The following is a 19683-nucleotide window of genomic DNA, read 5'->3' on the forward strand; positions in this document are numbered from 1 at the left end:
AACATAACTGACTAAAAATGAATCTTTCAAATACAAAAGTTTGGAGGCTGGAGAGGTAGCTCAGTGGTTAAGACTACTTATTGCACAATCACCTTGACCTGAGTTCAGATCTCAGGGCTCAAGTGACAAGCTGAGTGCTCTGTGTGCGCCTGAACCCCAGCTTGTGGTGGAGAGCAGAAACAGGAGGGTCACTGGGATTCAGTGACTTCTAGCCTAGCAGAGAAATGTGATCTCTGGATTCAAAGAGAGACCTTGCCTCAAAGCATAGACAGAGAGGCTGACTATGGTGGCACACACTTTTAATTGAAGGATTCAGGAGACAGAAGTAGATGGATCTCTATGGGTTTGAGGTCAGCCTGGTCTACAGAGCAAGTCCCAAACCAACCAGGGCATCAGAGTGAGACTGTCTCAAACAAACAAACAAACAAACAAACATAGGCAGAGAGTGATAAAGAAGGACATCTGGCACCATTCTCAAGTCTCCTTGGGCCAAGCACACACACACATGCATGTGCCCGGGCACATGTGAGGGTATGTGCATGTGACTGCAGTGCCCAAGGATCTGGAGTTACAGGAAGTTGTAAGTCACTATGTGAGTGCTGGGACCTGAACTCAGATCCTCTGTAAGAGCAGCCAGTGCTCTCAAGGACTGAGCCATGTCTCCAGCTTTATATATGATATTATTTATTTGCATGTTTTTTATATAAGAAAGGTTTTTAAATATAGACTATTCAGAACATGTGCTGCGACTTGTAGATCCGTCAGTAGGGTGCTTATCTGGCATGATGAAGCTGTGGATTTAATCCCTAGCACTGTATAAACAGTGTGTTGACACACAGCGGTAACCCCAGCACTTGGGACCTGTCTGGCTTATACTCCTAGATCACAATACATCATAGAGTGAAGTAAGGCAGTATCTTGAAGGCAGGTTCCACAGCATCACCTCCAACTAAGGAGCTCACTTCCCAGACAAAGCACAGCAGAAACAATGCAGGATGGTGCGTGCCAGCCAGCTCACTTGCAAGCTCATCCTTAGCTAACTTTCCTGTATAGCTCAGGCTCACATGCCCCAGAAACAGTGCTGCCCACAGTGGGCTGAGCCCTCCTAAATCAGTTAACAATCAAGACACTTTCACACTGATCTGAGCAATCCCTCAACTGAGACACACTTCTCAAAGACTCTAGGCTATGTCAAGTTGACAGTTAACACTAACTAGGACTATGTCTCAAAATTTTTATTTTTAATATATTTTCCTGTATATATACAAGACAATACATTCTTGTTGAGTGATAATTTACAATCAATTAATCAATTTTTACAACATTTTCACCACTTTGATTGTCCATCATTGATCAGTCCCCTTCCATCCCAAGCCTTAGGAAATTGTCGATATGCTTTCTGTCTTTATTTTCTATATTGCCTGTTCTGGGTGGGCTGTTTCTTTTAAGATTTATTTATTTTTATTATTTTTAGTTATGTGCATATGTGTGTTTGCACAGGGGGATTACATGTGAGTGCAGGTATCTGCAGAGTCTAGAAGAGGGCATCAGATTCCTGGAGCTAGAATTATAGGTGGTTGTGAGTAACCCAACTTAAGTGCTAAGAACTCCTGTCAGGTCCTCTGAAAGAACAGCATGGACTTTTAACTGCTAATGTTGCTGCTGCTGCTGTTGTTGTTTAAGACAAGGTCTCAGAGGCTGGAGAGACGGCTCAGTAGTTAAGAGCACTGGCTGATCTTCTAGAGGTCTTGAGTTCAATTTCCAGCAACTACATGGTGGCTCACAGCCATCTGTAATGGGGATCCAATGCCCTCTTCTGATATGTCTGAAGACAGCTGCAGTGTACTCATATACATAAAATAAATTAACTAATATTTTTTAAAACGTTAAAAAAAACTCCAAAGTCTCAAGTATCCTAGGCTGGACTGTAACTCACTATGCAGCTGAAGATGACTGAACTACTTCTGGTCCTCCTGACTGCAGACAGGCCCTGCCTAACATTAACATGCCTAATTTTATGTGGTGGTAGAGAAAGAACGTGGCAGGATTAGTTCATCAACTAAGCTATATCCCTGGTCCAGTATTTTAAACATTGAATGAACTAAAAGAAAACTTAGCTCTTCCTTTGTCCAAGCTAGTTTTCAAGTACCCAACAGCCACAAGTGGCCAGTAGCAGCCAAACCAGCCTAGCCCAACAAGTATGTCTTCTAATTCTCAGAGGACGGTCTAGTGACCAGCACTGAGCTACAGCATTCTCAGCTGTCAGGATTCTAATGCATACAAAGAGCCACTTAGAGCTGCCTTATCCTTCTGCAGAACTCTGGTGCAGCCAGTTGTCCAGTTGTATTCAACTCATATGAATATTGATGTAAAAGTTTTCCTCCTGTAACTTTGTCTCTTAATGGTCTCCATTAAGCTGTTTAGTTATTACCCTGTGACTTGTGTTCTGGATCCTTGCCAACTCTTAAGTTCTACCATGACCCCCTGGATGGACCCTCTTCTGAGGCAGTCTGATGGCCGATCCCCTCGTCCCACTTCTGTCAGCCTTAAAGCAGTTACAGAGGTCAGTGCCCCCAACACCTAACAGCAGTTCGGATGACATCTAAGGGGGACTCGTGGGCCACGAATCATCCAAGTCACCCCTCTTCTTGCTCAGACTCAGGACTCAGAACTAAAACAGCTGGACTGAAGCCTCTTTTGCATCAATGAACTTCTCTGTGTCACCAGCTCAGATCAGCTGAACACCCTCTAGGAAGGGGTCAACTCATTGTCTGATCTGGTACTCCACAGTTAAGAAGGACTAGCTCCAACTGCTGCTAAGGATGGGCCCTGTGCCCTCCTCAGACAGTGCTGCTTTCACACCAACAAATGCTGTCTGGTTTGAAACGGGGCCTAAAGACACAGGGATCAGACAAAAATTCCTTCTAGTTTCCTCCCACTCTGGCTCCTCCCCTGGATGACCCCTTTCCTCCTCACATTGTCATACTTACATTTTTACCCTGTCTTTTACATGTTTTACTTACTGAACCCAAGCAAAAATTTCCAAGCACGCTTCCCAGTGGCTCTCACCCCACAACAACTCCATTCGTTCCTAACACATCTGCAAAAGGACTGTTTAGATGCTGTGTAGAAAAAGGACCTTCATCTCTTTCACCCCAGGCCAGATCTTGCCCTGCATTTTTTTTTATATCCTCTCAGAATTAGGACCGAGTTTCCTGCTGAAGGACTACACTTCCCAGCTTCCCTTGTGGACTACAGAAGTCATTTCTCTCCCATAAAAGGGCACATCCCGTCTTCCCCTATAGGCATTTCAGCCATCCACACATACCAGTGACAAGATGCCCTCAGTCTCACCTTAAGTCAGATCAAGCCTCTCTCTACCTTTGGTCTCTCTATAGCTGCCTTTTAAAAATTAGCTAACATCAACCATGAATGACCCCCAGTCTCAAGGTCATTTGCCTGTTACAGTAGTCTTAGACTACTTTGGAGAGACATCAGCTTGCCATTCAGTTGAATTCAAATTACCATATAAAAAGCTGGGGGTGTCTGAGTTTGTTGAGGCCCACTAATGCAAAGCTGCTTCTTAAATAGAATCTGAGTTCTAGTTCCAATCCTTGGTAGAAGCCCAACATGCTACATGCGACTGTCTCCTTTTACGAGTTAGTTCAGGGAGCTGGGAAGATAGCTCAGTGGTTAGGAGTACTGGCTGATCTTCCAACTCAGGTTCAGTCCCCAGCACCCACATAACGGATCACAACTGTCTGTAACTCCAGTTTCAGAGGATCTGTTGCCCTCTTCTGGCCTGTGTGGGCACTGCATGCATGGAATGCACAGACATACATGCAGGCAAAACACCCTACACATAAAATAAATATAAATTATTTTTTAAAGGTATCCCAATAAAGCCTGTTAATTATCTGTCCAGAAGTCTGCCTTTGTCCCTCCAAGAAATCTGAGTTACCTGAAAACATGCTAAGGACAAGAGAGGACTAATTATCCTCTTAATTTTTCCTTCTTAGGAGCCCCTCCCTCAAAGCAGTTGCTTGCCCAATTTTCCTGCCACTATGCAGCCTGCCAGCTTTTCTGAATATTTTTTCTTTTTCTGTATATATATGGGTTTGTGTGTGTGTGTGTGTGTGTGTGTGTGTGTGTGTGTGTGTGTGTATACATGCATGTGTGTGCTCTTTTCTTTCAGATACTGGCTAAAGCCTGGACATGAGCCCTCACCTGTCCTCTGAAGCTCACATCTCCCTCAGCTCCCACCAGGCTGCTGCTTTCCAGCCCCATCTCAAAAGACATGAATTTATCTTCTCCTTCTCCATCTTTCTGCTCCAAGGAGACTTACAGTTTGCCAGCTCTGTTGCTTTTCTATCAAACTCTAGTCTAATTGTGTTTGAGCTTCCTTCTGAGACCATTTCTGAATCCTTTTATTGTTGAAACAAAGGATACAGGAAAGAAGCCCACCCTTCTCAGTAACAGTAGAGTTGGGATACTCCTGTGGGATGCTGTCCCACATGCTGGAGTGCACAGCACAGACCTTCATCCAACACAACAGACCATGAGTTACCCAAACATAGATGTCCATGCTGATGAAGATGAGAGCCTTAGAGTGTCTACAGCTGTGTGAGGCCTTGCAAACAAGGACAGCTTGTTGTGACCCTTGCTCATGAGAGACCCAAGACAAGCAGGCCACTACCAGGCAGCTGCCCCCACAGATCACCACATGCAAGTTTATCCCACTGTCTAGCAGGTACCAGGAGAGTCCATTTCCTTAACAAAACAGCTAGACAGGCTTGGAGTGCAGCACACTGAGAAGCAAGTTTGGTTAGTGTGAGCAGAGGAGGAACTTTCAGCTCCAGTTGATGAAGAAGTGTCCTGTGGGGGGATGCCTTGTGCACTGTGTATTTATATGCCGATTTCTGTTCCCAGAGATCTGGTTACAGTCCAGACTCTGGTATGATTTGGTATTTTGTAAATCATTGTTCTGCATCACCTCCTGGTTGGTTAAATAAAGAGCTGAATATCCTGTAGCTGGGCAGGAGAGCAAAGGGTGGTACTTCCATGCCAGGACATGAGAGAGTCTCAGGTGGGACAGGAATGAAGAAGGAGGTCCCAGAACAAGACTAGGACAACAGGGAATGGGCCACAATGGAGTGTTACTCAGCCTAGGTGCCCACCAACACTGCCTACAGTGGAGTGTTACTCAACCTAGGTGCCCACCAACACTGCCTACAGTGGAGTGTTACTCAACCTAGGTGCCCACCAACACTGCCTACAATGTAGTGTTGCTCAACCAAAACAAATTAAGAAATTGAGTTGGCTCTGGTGACAAATGTCTAACTTGGGAAACAGAGGCAGGAGGATCCAAATTTCAAAATCTTTGGCTACATAGTGAGTTGAAGGCAAGCCTAGCTTGCATGCATCAAAAGTAGGGGGAGTCAAATTAAACAGTCTTCAAGAAATTGATAAAACTGGAGAACATAACAGTAAGTGAAATAAGTCAGACTCAAAGACAAGCACTTCATGTTTGATCAAGAAACTCAATATAGGGACTCTAGAAAGAAGCACACGCAGAAGGGGAGGAAGAGGAGTGTCACATGTGAAAGTAGAGTAGACTTATAGGAGGAGGGGACGGGGTCAAGGAGTGGGGGAGGGGAAAGGAAGGGAAGGGTAGAGAAAGGAAGGGGAGGGAAGGAGAAGGAGAAGAAAGGAGTATGTGTTAGGGAGTCCACTTGTTTTCTGAACTAGAGGCACCCTGTGGGTCCTGTTCCATCCGTGTGGGAGCCCTGGTGTGCATAACTAAACACATGCTTGCTGTCAGCATAGGTGTGAGTTCACACTAAGACAGCAGCAGTGCTCACGGGCCTTACCCACCCACAGCAGCAGTGCTCACGGGCCTTACCCACCCACAGAAGCAGTGCTCACGGGCCTTACCCACCCACAGGAGCAGTGCTCACGGGCCTTACCCACCCACAGCAGCAATGCTCACGGGCCTTACCCACCCACAGCAGCAGTGCTCACGGGCCTTACCCACCCTCCTCAGCACTTACCAAGCTCATCCACTGCATTGACATCGGCATGACTGGCAATGAGCTCTTCCACCATGCCCTCCACTGCCAGGCGGGCTGCCAGGATCAGTGCAGTCGAGCCATCTGCCATTCGGGCATCCAGGTCAGTGGAGCGGTTCCTGATGAGAATCTAACAACAACAAAAGCCATGGCAGGACATCATGCCAAGGGAAAGGAGTACACAGCACCCTGAGGGCCCCAAACACCACAGCTTTGGAACTCATGAGCTACAGATATTTCCTGACTTAAAATGAGGTGATATCCCTGCTAAGCACATTGTAAATCAGAAATATGCTCATTCAAACTGGATTTAAATAACAGTGTGATGTGGAAGGCCAGGGAGATGGCTCAGGGGACAAGCACCTGACTTCAGAGCCCAAAGTCCACATAAAAAGCCAGACTTGGCCATATGTGAATATAACCCCAGGGCTATGTGGGAGAAGGCAAGAGGATCAAGAGAGCTTGCTGGCCACCTGCTCAACTCCAGGCTCACCGATGACCTGTGTCTTAAAAGATTAGGTGGTGCATGGTAGAACAGAGCATCCAACAGCCTCCACTGGCTCTGCAAGCTGGACGATTGGCATGTGCACACACAGGTGCACGTATGCCACATAAACACACACAAACCATACAACATCACACATACACACACACACATCAAATGAATGTAATTTTAATGATACTTTAAACAAAATATCTATTCAGTGTTAATGGTGTATGCCTTTAATCCCAGCACTCTGGAGGCAGAGGCAAGTGGATCTCTCTGAGTTCAAGGCCAGCCTGGTCTACAGAGTGAATGCCAGGACAGCCAGGGCTACACAGAGAAACCCTGTCCTGAAATAAAAAAAAAAAAAAAAATCTAGGTGAGACTATCCCCGATAGGCAATGTGTCCCAGATATTCCTATTTCCAAAGGACAAAAGCTTTGCAAGACAGACCAGATTTCAAATCTAGGTGTGTCTGATCCCCACCCAGAAGCTCTGAAGAGACATGCCTCTCTCACCTGGAAGACACCTTGAGCATCTGCTGTCACTGCAGTGTGCAGAGGGGTGCGGCCTGAATGATCCTGGGCATTGGTGTCTGCCCCAGCATCCAGCAGTCGCTTGGCTGCATCTGCTCGAGCGTAGCGGGCAGCCAAATGCAGGGCGGTCTCACCAGTTCGGTCAGTTCGTGCCCCAAGCTGGGCCCCTTGGCAGATCAGATCTGATATAATGTTGGCTGATGTGTCATCCGCCTCATCCTCCTCAGCTGGCATTGGCTCCAGGGCTCCCCCACAGAAGGAGGCCAACATAAGTGGGGTGAAGCCATCTGCAGGGACCAGTAGTGTGTCACAGGCATAGGGGTCTTCCTGGGGCAAATGTCAGGGGCACTGTACTAGATGCAGCTGGGACACATAGCACCAGAGACAGAGGTCAATTCTCCCAATTGCAAAGATTACATTATTTATCACAAAAGTGATCCCAGGAAGCAGAGAGCTTAGAATAAAGGGGAAAGGTACCACCTTATCCCTAGTTTTCCTTCTCATGCATTCCCGAGTATCAAGCCCTACTTAGACCAGACAGGGACTGGTTTATCTGCATATTATAGGCCCTAGCCACATTGATTGGTCCAAGAATAAGTACATGGTTCTAGTCCACTCTGTCAGAACTGTTCTGAGACTTTCCTGACAAGCTGTATGGCTGAAGCTAAGGGGGTTGGGTCTGGATGAGGGCGGGGGGGGGGGTAAACATCCAGGATCCAGGAGCTTAGTGGATAAAGCAGCTGTGGAAAACCCAGACAGCATGAATGTGATCCCTAGGACCCAGAGTGAGATAGGAGATAATCAACTCCAGGAAGGGCTCTTCTGACCTCCGAGTGCACTAATACACACAAATGGATATGATTTTTTTTTTTAAAGATTTATTTGCTTTGTTTTTTTTAAACTTTATTTATTTATTTATTTATTATAAGTACACTGTAGCTGTCTTCAGACACCCCACAAGAGGGCATCAGATCTCTTTGCAGATGGTTGTGAGCCACCATGTGGTTGCTGGGATTTGAACTCATGACCTCTGGAAGAGCAGTCAGTGCTCTTAACCACTGAGCCATCTCACCAGCCCTGGATATGATTTTTAAATAAATCCCAGCTGGGTATGATGGCATATACATTTAATTCCAGCACTCAGCACTGGGGGTGGGGGGAGCAGAGGCAGGGGGATCTCTATCAAGAAGATCACAACCTGATCTACATAATGAGTTCCAGGACTATATAGTGAAATCTTATATAAAAGAATAACAAGAGGAGGGTGAGGAGGAAGAAGAGGAGGAGGAGAAGGAGCCAGGCAGAGGTGGTGCTGGAACAAGCCTTTAATCCCAGAGGCTGAGGTGGGTAGATCTCTGTGAGTTTGAAGCCAGCCTAGTCTACAGAATAAGTTCCAGGACAGGCAGGGCTACACAGAGAAACCCTGTCTCAGGGGGAAAAAGAAAGGAAGTGGAGGAAGACAAGGAAGAAGAGGAGGGGAGGAAGAGGAGAGAGGAAAGAGGAGAGAAAGGAAGAAGGGAGGGAAGGAAAGAAAAAAGGGAGGAAGGGAGAGAAAGAAAGGAAGAAAGAAAGGAAGGAAGGAAGGAAGGAAGGAAGGAAGGAAGAAAAAGAAAGGAAGGAAGGAAGGAAGGAAGAAAAGAAGGAAGAGAAAGAAAAAGCTGGGGGTAGGGAAGCAAACACCTTTAGTCCCAGCACTCAAGAGGCAGAAGTAAGGGTCTGAGTTCGAGGCCAGGATGGTCTACAGAGTGAGTTCCAGGACAGCCAGGGCTACACAGAGAACCCTGTCTTGAAAAAAAAAAAGAAAAAGAAAAAGAAAGAAAGAAAATAAAAGAAGTAGGAAATCTTAATCTCACTTAAAAAAAAAAAACTCCAGGATCCAAATATCCTCAAGGTTTTCAGTTGCATGCGAGCTTACATTCTGTTTTACTTGGCATGGTGTTCTTCTAATCACTTACAACCTAAAGTCTGGCTTAACACACACACCAGGTACAGAGCCCAGACACTCCCAGAATCCCCATATGTGATGCAGCAGGTAAAGCCAAGGAGGGCCTCTTTGGGGAGGCACACTCACCAGGCCCACGGACGTTGACATCCATGCCATCTGCATCGGCATCTCCTTGAGGTGGAGTCAGCGCCATGGCTGGTGCCACACGGATATCAGCAGCAACCAGGTGGTGTTGGGTCCACTGGCGGCAGTCCACAGGCTCCTCAGCCCCCATGCCTGGCTCCTCTACCTGGAGGGATGCAGATACAGGCTCTCATCTCCCACTTGATGGTGGGAGAGGCAGTACCAGAAAGGGGTGGGCATTCCCACGGGCGTTGCTGATGAAGCTGTATCCAGGTTAGGAGACCATGGACAACGGGTCAATGGACTTGCAGGTTAAATGTGGCTCTCCACACACTGCCATGGCACACATGCCCCACACACACCAACATGTGCACATGTACACAAAACAAATATTTAGCTGGGTGGCAGTGGGGCACACAGTTTAATTCCAGCACTCTAGAGGCAGAAGTAGTCAGATCTCTGAGTTCGAGGCCAGCCTTGTCTACAGAGTGAGATCCTGGGCAGCCAACACTACACAGAGAAACCCTGTCTCAAAAAAATAAAAACAAAATAAAACAAAAAAACACAAATAAATATTTTTTAAAATAAAAAAAGATATTTTTAATTAAGTTACCAAAACAAGAGATAACTTGCCACCAAGCCTGATGACCTGAGTTTGATCCCTGGAATCCACACAGTGGAAAGAAAATAACTCCCACAGTTGTCCCCTGGCCCCTACACTCGCAATGTGGCTCACATGCCACCACACAAAATAAGTAATAAGTGAATGTAAATGTTTTAAATCAATAAAATGAAGCTGCCATGGTGACACACTCCTGTAATCTAGCACTCATGGAGCTGAGGCAGGATAGTCTGAAACCAGTCTGACCTACATGCTAAGACTCAAAAACAAAAAGAACACTGGGTGTGGTGGCACACGATTAACACCACCAGCACCGGAGGCAGAGGCAGGTGGAGCTCTATGAATTCCAGTCTGGTTTGTATAGTCAGTCAGTTCTAGGCCAGCAAGATGGTTCAGCACGCAAGCACAACTGCTGCTGAGCCTGATGACCTGATCTGAACACAGGGGACCCACATGATATTAGAAGAAAACTGATTCTCCTAAGTTGTTCCTTGACCTTTGCACAAACACTGTGGTATATGTACCGACACATACATGAAAATTATAAGATATGAATTTTTTACAATGTGTTTTAAATTATGTGCATGGGTATTGCGCCACATGCATGTCTGGTGCCCTGGGAGACCAGAAGAAGACATCAGACATCTATAATAGGACATCAGACGTCTATGTGGGTGCTGAATATCAAACACAGGTCCTCTGGAAGAGCAGCCAGCATTTAATTGTTGCGCCATCTCTCTAGTCTCCAATTTTTTAAAATAAGTATAAATAAATAGAAAAGGCAAAATAGTTAGAATTTTAAAAAAAAAATTAAATGCAGCCCTCCAACTTTGGATACTTCGGATCCCTAGTGAAGGAAATTTGGAGGCTGGATGCTGCAACCCAAACCTGCTGGAGAAGCTGAGGCAGGAAGACCTTTTCTTTCTTTACACATTGCCCAGCCCTCAGGTTGCATGTGTATGCGAGCTTGTGTGTGTGTGTGTGTGTGTGTGTGTGTGTGTGTGTGTGTGTGCACGTGAGTGTGTGTGTGTGTGTGTGTGCACACGTGTATATGGAAGCCAAAGAACCATTGCTCTCATGCGCTGTCCGTCTTTTTATTACTGTTATTATTTTATTTTCTGAGACAGGGTTTCTCTGTGTAGCCCTGGCTGTCCTGGAACTTGCTCTGTAGACCAGGCTCGAACTCAGAAATCCACCTGCCTCTGCCTCCCAAGTGCTGGGGCTAAAGGTGTGCGCCACCAGTTTTTGGCACTATCCATCTTCCTTTATGAGACAGGGTCCCACTGACTAGGAACTTGCCAAAAAGGCTAGGCAAGCTGAGCAGCCAGGAGTTTGCTCTCCCCACCTCACTAACACTCAGACTACCAGTGTACCCAGGACACCCGGCTTTCTTTTCTTTCTTTACCAACTAAGCCTTCTGAAACTGGAGAGCACAGCCCAAATGAGTGTGGCTCCTAAAGATATGCAACCCTGGACCAGCTGGGGACACTTACAGGCTGGGCAAAAAAACAGAAAAAGCAATCACTCTGTGGGCAAGGGTGTTCCCTCTAGGGCAATGGTTCTTATTCTTCTTAATGCTGTGACCCTTTAATACAGTTCTTCATGTTATGGTGACCCCCAACTATAAAATCATTTTCATTGCTACTTCATAACTGTAATTTTGTTACCGTTACAAATTGTAATGTAAACATCCGTGTTTTTCATTGGTCTTAGGTAACTCCTGTGAAAGGGTTATTAAACACCCCCCCCCCAAGGGGTCACAACTCACAGGTTAAGAGCTGCTGCTCTAGGGTGACCCTAGGCAGGCCTGGGAGCAGGACTCTGTATGAGGAGGAACCAGATGGAGAAGGGGAACTCCCATCCACCCAGGGAACCCACGGCAAATCTCTGTTCCTCCTAACACGGCAACAAAGCCAGAAGAAAATGAGGTCACACGGATGAGGTAATTATCTGGGGCTGAGGCAATAAAGAGAAGAGAGACTTCCCTGGGCTCTCTAGTTGACCAGGGAGTCCCAACTTAGATCCCTGAAGGAAAGAGTCAGAGAAGCAGGTAATACCTTCAGTCTCTTGGCTTCTGGGCATTCTGAGTCATTCCAATCTGTGGCCACCTCCCCCATCAGACTCTCACCCTTGGCCATGTTCCTTGGAGAAAACAGGAAGAAGAAGACGTGAGAAAGTACACTAGAGACATCTGGCATGGGAGGAGGATTTAGGGTTCGGTTCAAGCAGAGGTCATAGAGGCAGGTCAGGGTCAGGGGTCAGGAAGTGAGGAGATTGACAAAGATTCCAATGATGAATTGAAGGATAGAGATGAAGTTGCAGGAATCATGTCAGGTGGCAATCAAAATGTTTTCTTTTTTCATCTGTGTGTGCATGTGCGTGTTTTGGGTGCACAAGTGTGCATGTAGGTGTACTGGTCTGAGGTTGATAAACAGGAAACATCTTCAATCTCTCCTTAGTCTTGGTCATCGAGGCAGGGTCTCTCAGTCAAACCAAGAGCTCACTGATATGACTAGACTCACTAGTCAGCTTGCTCTAGGGACCAGGACTCCACCTTCCAAGTCAGGCTATTGTGTCCACTGAGCACTGAAGGATTTATGGCATTTATACAAGTTCTAGAGATCCAAACTTTAGTCTTCACACCTGCTCAGCAATCACTTAAAGTACTGAGCCACACCTCCAGTCTGAGGTGTCCAGAATCTTAAGGTGAACTCAGAGTCGGGAGTGGCACACACAATGGAACGTGGATACATGAGAATGGATGAGGCAAACTGCAGGGGGCAGAGGAAGGCATCCTCTCAAGCTCATGGAAGAGGAGTTATTCTCGTGACAAACAGGATAGCCAGGATTGAAATGTCATGATGAGGAGACAGGAGTCATAGTGTCATAGGGAAGGGGTAAGATCAGAATATGGTTATAGGTATTGAGGGCTAAGTCAAGTTGAAGGCTTGAGATTGAGGACCACAAGGGAATTAACACAGGATTGGGTGGAAACAGGGGTCTGAGGTCAAAGGTGCAGGCAGGTGGAAGCCAGAGATGATTCAGGAATCATCACAGATACACACAGTCCTCCTGCTCAGGCACAGGCTGAAATGACAGAAATCTTGAGGTCAGTAGTCACACAGGAATGAATAAGGATGAATTTTGTGAGGCTAGTTCAGGACGGGGTCGGGGAAAGATATGAATCAGGAAATGGACAGAGATAGTAAATCAAATCAAGAGTCAGGGGTCGGGGCAATCCCCAGGGATCATAGGGTCATAGGTCAAGAGGATTAACACTGAAGCACCAGATGGAGTCTGTAGTTAAAGTTAGGTTGGGGTCAGAGGTTGGAATATGACAGAGGTGGATATGATTCAGAGCTTGAAAGGACCCCATAGCTGGGATATAGAGCAGACAAGGTTCTTACTTCATGCCCAATGCATCTTGTCCCACAGGCTCCCTCCGGCCCTTGTGGCCAGCAGCTATGTCCTTGTGCAATGCAAAACCCTCAGGGAACCAGAGGGTGCTGTGCTCTCGCTTGCGCCTGGCAACCATGACACCCAGGATGAAGATGACCAGTAGAAAGACGGCCCCTGCCACCAGCAGTGGCAGCAGAGGCACACTCTGCTCTGGCGGCTCCAATGGCTCTCCTGTGGGATGGAAGCAGCAGATGAGCCTTCAGCCAAGCAGCAGGGCAGGAACAAGCATGCGGATCTCAGCCAGGGGCGATGCACAGCTATAAGCAGGGCTGTAGCCATGGAGCTGGGCTACAGGTAAGGTTTTGATTTTAAGTGGCTCTTACCTGTGGGGTTGGCTTAGCTATGGGACAGGGCTTCAGCCAGCAGATGGGGTTTTACTCATGGGGAGTCAACCGTACTCTGGGGCTACATGCTCTAATGTCCCTCTTCCCACCTCACCTCGCACATCCCGAAGTGGGTATGGGAAATCAAGTCGCTCCACTGCTGACAAGGCTCCCAGGTAGTCGGCAGCACTCTGGGCATCAGGGAAGCAGTGGGCATGCTCAGCTGACTGCAGACAGAGCCGGTTGTCGATCTCCAGCATCACTACAGAGCTGCGGTGACAGAGGGACCCAAAAGGTCAACACTTGTCTATAACATCCTAGACACCCAACCTCAGAAAGCCACTTCCGTCTCTACTCTCTTCAAGTCTCTACCACTCACCCAACTCTCAGCTGACATCCAACCCCACTGTCTCTCTCAACAGGTATTTTGGTCACCAGTGTCCCAAAGCTATGAATTCAATAACATCTTCATTCGCCCTGGTGGAGTCTTTGGTGTAGCCCTTTGCTACACCATGTACCATGTCATGGATTCTCTAAAAGCTTGCTTTTTCTCCTCTATCCTCTTTTGTGGTTGAGATGGTTTGTATATGCTTGGCCCAGGAAGTGGCAGGATGTGGCCCTGTTGAAGTAGATATGTCACTGTGGGTGTGGGTTATAAATCTCTCATTCTAGCTGCCTGGAAGTCATTAGCTGCTAGCAGCCTTCAAATGAAGACGTAGAACTCTCAACTACTCCTGGATGCTGCCATGTTCCTGCCTTGATGATAATGGACCGAACCTCTGAACCTGTAAGCCAGCCCCAATTAAATGTTGTTCTTGTAAGAGTTGCCTTGGTCATGGTGTCTGTTCACAGCAGTACAACCCTAGCTAAGACAGTGGTGTTGGAGATGAACTCGGGGCCTTGAATGTATGAGGCAAGTGCTCTACCACTGAGTCACATCCTCTAATGTCCCTCAATCCTTAGGCCTCTAAGATTCCTTAGATTCCTTCTCCATCTCCTTCTCTCCTGCTTCCTTGACTCTCCCTTCTTTCCTTCAAATGGCCTCCAATACCCAGTTGTCTTGTATGTGTCTTCAACCCTCAGTCATCTCCTTGGGTTCCTCCCCATACCTCAAGACCCCCTAAGAATGGCAACCTCCAAGGTGACCCCTGCTTAACACCATGTGTTCTCATCACTAAGCCACTTTAGGCAAGAAAGGGCCCTTGCATCACCTCATCCATCTCCTTGACTTCTACCTGTATCCAATCAAAACCTACAAACCACAAATCTCTAAAGTTCAGCCCTCCTTTCCTTGTCAGGGCCCAATCCTCAGGCCCTGGTCCACCCTCAACAAATGCCTCTTCCACTTCAGGTTCCCCTACAAGGTCACCAGTGAGCAAGTTCTACCACCATCATGAGATGAGGGGGGAGGAGAAAGACGAGAGGGGGGAGGAGAGAGAGTGAGTGTCAGGGGTGCCTGTAATCCTAGTACCTGAGAGGACTGAGGTAGGAGAACCATGAGTTCAAAGCCAACCTGGGCTACAGATTGAATTTCAGGCCAGTGCCTATAAAACACAAATAAAACAAACAACAAGAAGAAAATAACAAATAAGCCAGGAAAATGGCTCACAGGGCAAAGTGCTTATCATGGAAGTCTAACAACCTGATGAAAAGAGAGAGCTGGCTTCACAGTGTTGTCCTCTAACCTCTACATGCACGCAGTGTCCTGAGTGTCGTGGCACTTGGGGACCTACACACACATCATACACACAATAATAAATCCTTTGTTGTTGTTGTTGTTGCTTTTGGTTTTGTTTTTTGAGTAGCCTTGTTTTTGTGTAGCCTTGGCTGTCCTGGAACTCAGAGGTCCAGCTGCCTCTGTCTTCCAAGTGCTGGAATAAAGGTGTGTACCACCATTGCCTAACAATAATAAATACTTTTTAATTAAAGTTATTTTTTAAAAAAGCCCACAAGCACCTTTAACTGCTCTGAAGACAGCCTGCCTCTCCTGGTGGAGCAGCACCAGCCCCAAGGTGCAATTCTACAACACCACTCGCTCACCTGTCTGATAGCCTCCCTACTCTCTCCCAAGCGGCACACTGATACTTAAGAGTCATTCCTCATTGTCACTACAAGGTGTTGTCACCTGCATTTGAAGAGTAAAATCTCAGTGCTGCAGCCAGGCTCCCTGTAGTGTACACAGGATGAACCCCACCCATATCAAAGAAGTAAACCCAATAGACACTGAAAAACCTGTGGTAGACGCATTGCCAAGAGCGCTCTCAACTAAGAAGCGTGAAACAGAAGGTCTGAATCATAGGTGCCCTGACCACTGTACCCAGCCCTGTGCCACAGTTACTCACCCAATCACCTCTGGATCCAGCTCGCGACGGACCCGGGATTCAGAGCCAGGGCTTGGCCGGTGGTAGGGGAAGACCATGGCCTGTCCACGCGCGTCCAGGCGGAAGCGCAGGGAGGTGCGCAGAATAGCGCTGAGTCGCTGCAGGAAGTCGGCACTGGAGCGCAGCAGCTCCTCGGGAGGCAGAAGAACTGTGAGGACCAAAACGCCTCGGGCCAAAAGGGCCGGGACCTCGCTGGCACAGTCCAGCCCATCCCAGCCACACTCCTCCGTGTTGCAGCCCTGGTCGCAACGGCCATCTGCAAAGTGGTCGGCACAGTACTTCTCATAAACTGGGCTGGGGACAGAGAACACAAGGTCAGAGATTCTTCGGGTCACCTAAATGCACACACAGAGAAAAGCAGTACTGGACAGTGCTAGCATGGGGTTGTGAGGGGGAATGTCTTTGCATATGTTTTCTGCAAATGCAGTAGTTGACTACATAACCACAAGTTTTGTGTTCCTAGTTTGAAATACTTGGGACTAAAACTGTTTCAGAGTTCAAATTAGAGTTTTAGAATATTTGCATATGCGTTTAAATATTATATATGCAAATAAATGCAGTGAGAAATCTTATTATAAATATTTGAAGATAAGATGTCATGTATCTCAAGCTGGCCTCAGACTCCCTTTGTTAGCCAGACAGGCCGGCATTTACCTCTAATCCCAGTACTCCAGAGGCAGAGACAAGGATGCCTCTGTGTGTTCAGGGTCAGCCTGATCTACATAGCCAATTCTAGGCCAGCCAGGGCTACATAGTAAAACCCTATTTTTTAAAAAACAAGACAAAACTATGTGTAGGTGAAAATATAAATGGGCAGCGATGAGGCACATAGGTGGAAACAGGCATATGAAACCATCAGTGCCCTGGTGGTAACAGCTGTGAAAAATGAAGGTACAGCCCATCCGACGATCCAAAAGCGGACTAACAGACAGACTGGACAGATGTGGCTCACTGACAGAGCAACGTATAGATGGACAGAAGAACGGACTCAGGGGCTCACTTGCAGGTACGGTCGCGACCACCAGAGTAGCAGTCAAAGTTGTCATAGAGGCAGGCGGGAGAGCTGCAGGCCGGGTCGCACCGGCTGTTGTTGAAGAGACGCCAGCACTGCAGTGCCTCACACTGCCTCCAGGGGTCGTCCACGTTCAGCGAGCAGTCCCCGCCGTCCCAGCCACAGCCTGGGCTGTTGCACTCGCGGTCGCAGTTCTGGTCCCCTCGCTTGGCCTGGCAGGCCGCTCGTGGGCACCGTGGTTCCTCAGGGACTTCAGGGGCTGCGGAAGGGGTCTCGCAACGCGGGCCTCCCCAGCCCGGAGAGCATACACAGCGGAAGAAAGGGACACTCTGTACAGGTAGGCACGAGCCCCCATGCAGACAAGGGGCAGCAGCGCAGCTGGCATTAGTAGCTCCTGAGGGTGATGCCCTAGAAACCCGGCAGGAGGGCCCAGACAGCCCAGGAGGACAAGCACAGCGCGGCCCACGGGCTGTCTGCTGGCATGGGATACCCACTGGACACTGAAGCTCTCGACAGGAGCGTGCCACTCGCTCGCAACGCAGTCCCCAGAATGGCTAATGGTGGGGTAAGGGGACCGACAGAGAAAAATTGGTAGTGAGAAGAAACAGGAAAGGAGAAGAGAGAGAGAAGGGTGGAGGTCAAGACTTGAAAAATGAGGACCTTCCCTCTCCCAACTTCTCCAATTCCAGCAACCTCCCCTTTCCTCTATCGACCTCATTTTGAAGATAAGCCATGGCCTTCCCCAGGAGGCAACAATTTCTCTAAGTTACACTCCAAAACATATTCAGCATCTTAGAACCTCTTTGCCTTCCACTTTTCCCTTATAGACATATGCTTCCCTAAGCCACCTGCCTTCTCTTTCCCCAAGGGCCTCCGTCTCTACCAGTCCCACCTACCTGGACACAGTGACAGGTGAAGGTCAGCCCACCTCCACGGCCTAGGCTGGTATGACACTGGCCTCCATGCTGACATGGCTGGGACTCACAAGGGGACAGAGCAGTCTGACAGCGAGGCCCTACAGAACAAATAGATGCAGGAGGAGCAACTACAATGGCAGAACCACATCAGGTTCCTGGCCAGTCTCCCTGTCATACTTACCTGTGAAGCCAGGATGGCAGACGCAGTGGAAGTGCCCACCTGGATCTTGTAGGCAGTCCCGGGTATGTGTTGCATGGCAGGCACCTGGGCGACACTCATTGATGTCTGCCTCACAGTGCAAACCTGTGTAACCTGGGGGACAGTTACAGCGGAAGCCACCCACCAGGTCCACACAGGTACCATTGTGTAGGCACCGGAGGTCTGAGTCCATGGATGGGCCTGGGCCACAGTCATCCTCATTGATCTCACAGAGAACTCCTAGGGCATAGGAGAGTGGTCAGTGGAGGCTACAGACTCACCCTCTTATCCTGCCCCCCAACCCTGGCCTTAACATACCCAGTGTGCCAGGGGGACAGGAACAGAGATAGTGGGCCACAAGATCGATACAGGAGCCTCCGTTCTGGCAGGGCTGGGAAGCACACTCATTGACATCATCCTCACAATTGTCACCAGAATAGCCAGCTGGACACTGTATCAAGGCAAGAAAGGAATTTACTCAGCCCTTTGGGACACAGACATGCCTGGGCATACCTGAGAGCACACAGAATCCCACCACAAAAGGACACACACAGACATCCAACACACAGCCAATATAGGGGCAGACTTAACCAGAACAAGGAAATACACTGTGCTTGTTATTTTTTTGTGTGTGTGAACTTGAACCAAACCTAGACATATCTAGGAAGAGGGAATCTCATTTGAGAAATTGCCTCCTTCAGATTGACCTGTAGCATGTCTGTGGGGCACTCTCTTGACTGCTGATTGACGTGGGGGGACCCAGCCTCCCATCCCCAGGTGGGCCTGAGCTGTATAAGGAAGCAAGCCAGAAAGCAACATCTGTCTAGGGTTCCTGCTTCAGGCTGGCCTGTGGATCCCTGCCTTGGGCTCCTTCTGTGGCTTCCCTCTGATGGGCAGTAACCTGTAAGTTGAAATACGTCCTTTCCTCCCTCAAGTTGCTTTTGGTCAGAGTGAAACTGGGAAGGCCACCAGCACACTCAGTACAGCAGGACATATGTTCATGAAATCATGCAGGAAAAATACCCAGGTACCCAAAATCACATGTCCAGACACAATGACAAGTCACTCAGACCCAGAGAGAGACACAGAAATGAAGACAGAACTCACATGCCCCAAGTCCACTCATGAAGACATGAGGATTAGGAGCTGCAGAGATGGCTCAGTGGGTAAGAGCACTTGCTGCACAAGTATGAGGATTTGAGTTCAAATCCTTAGGACCCACTTAAAAAGCTAGGTGTGATCTGCTATGTCTGTAACCCAGGTGTGGGGTGGTGGAGACAGGAGGATCACTGGGACTCACCACCAGCCTAACTTGAGGTTCAGTGAGAGAACTTCAGGGGAACAAAGTAAAGTGATAGAGGGGGACACCTGATGTCTTCCCTTAGCCTCTGCACACACACTCCTGTGTATACACAGTCCACACACACATATATCCATAAGAGGAAAAAAAAAAAAAAGAATGCTAGGCTTGATTGCAAACACCTTTAATCCCAGCACTAACAAGGCAAAGGTAGGTAGATTTCTAATAGTTTAAGCCAGCCAGGGCTACATAGTGAACTCTGTCAAAAATAGAAGAAGAAGAAGAAGAAGAAGAAGAAGAAGAAGGAGGAGGAG

At 47.9% G+C, this 19683-nt stretch overlaps 1 protein-coding gene across 1 annotated transcript in view; it reads right to left on the minus strand.

Annotated features, from left to right (window-relative positions):
- The window catches only part of Notch3 (notch receptor 3), a 44733-nt gene that overhangs the window by 4934 nt on the left and 20116 nt on the right, over positions 1–19683 (minus strand). Inside the window, exons 21-31 of the mRNA XM_028783527.1 lie at positions 18388–18520; positions 18052–18309; positions 17850–17968; positions 16942–17507; positions 15903–16235; positions 13676–13830; positions 13186–13408; positions 11836–11920; positions 9160–9322; positions 7071–7375; positions 6051–6198 (exon numbers count right to left, since the gene is read on the minus strand). Coding sequence (XP_028639360.1) covers positions 6051–6198; positions 7071–7375; positions 9160–9322; positions 11836–11920; positions 13186–13408; positions 13676–13830; positions 15903–16235; positions 16942–17507; positions 17850–17968; positions 18052–18309; positions 18388–18520 — 2488 coding nt within the window. The remainder of the gene's footprint in view (positions 1–6050; positions 6199–7070; positions 7376–9159; positions 9323–11835; positions 11921–13185; positions 13409–13675; positions 13831–15902; positions 16236–16941; positions 17508–17849; positions 17969–18051; positions 18310–18387; positions 18521–19683) is intronic.

Source organism: Grammomys surdaster, unplaced genomic scaffold, assembly GCF_004785775.1.
Source record: "Grammomys surdaster isolate TR1022 unplaced genomic scaffold, NIH_TR_1.0 1149, whole genome shotgun sequence".
Lineage (NCBI taxonomy): Eukaryota > Metazoa > Chordata > Mammalia > Rodentia > Muridae > Grammomys > Grammomys surdaster.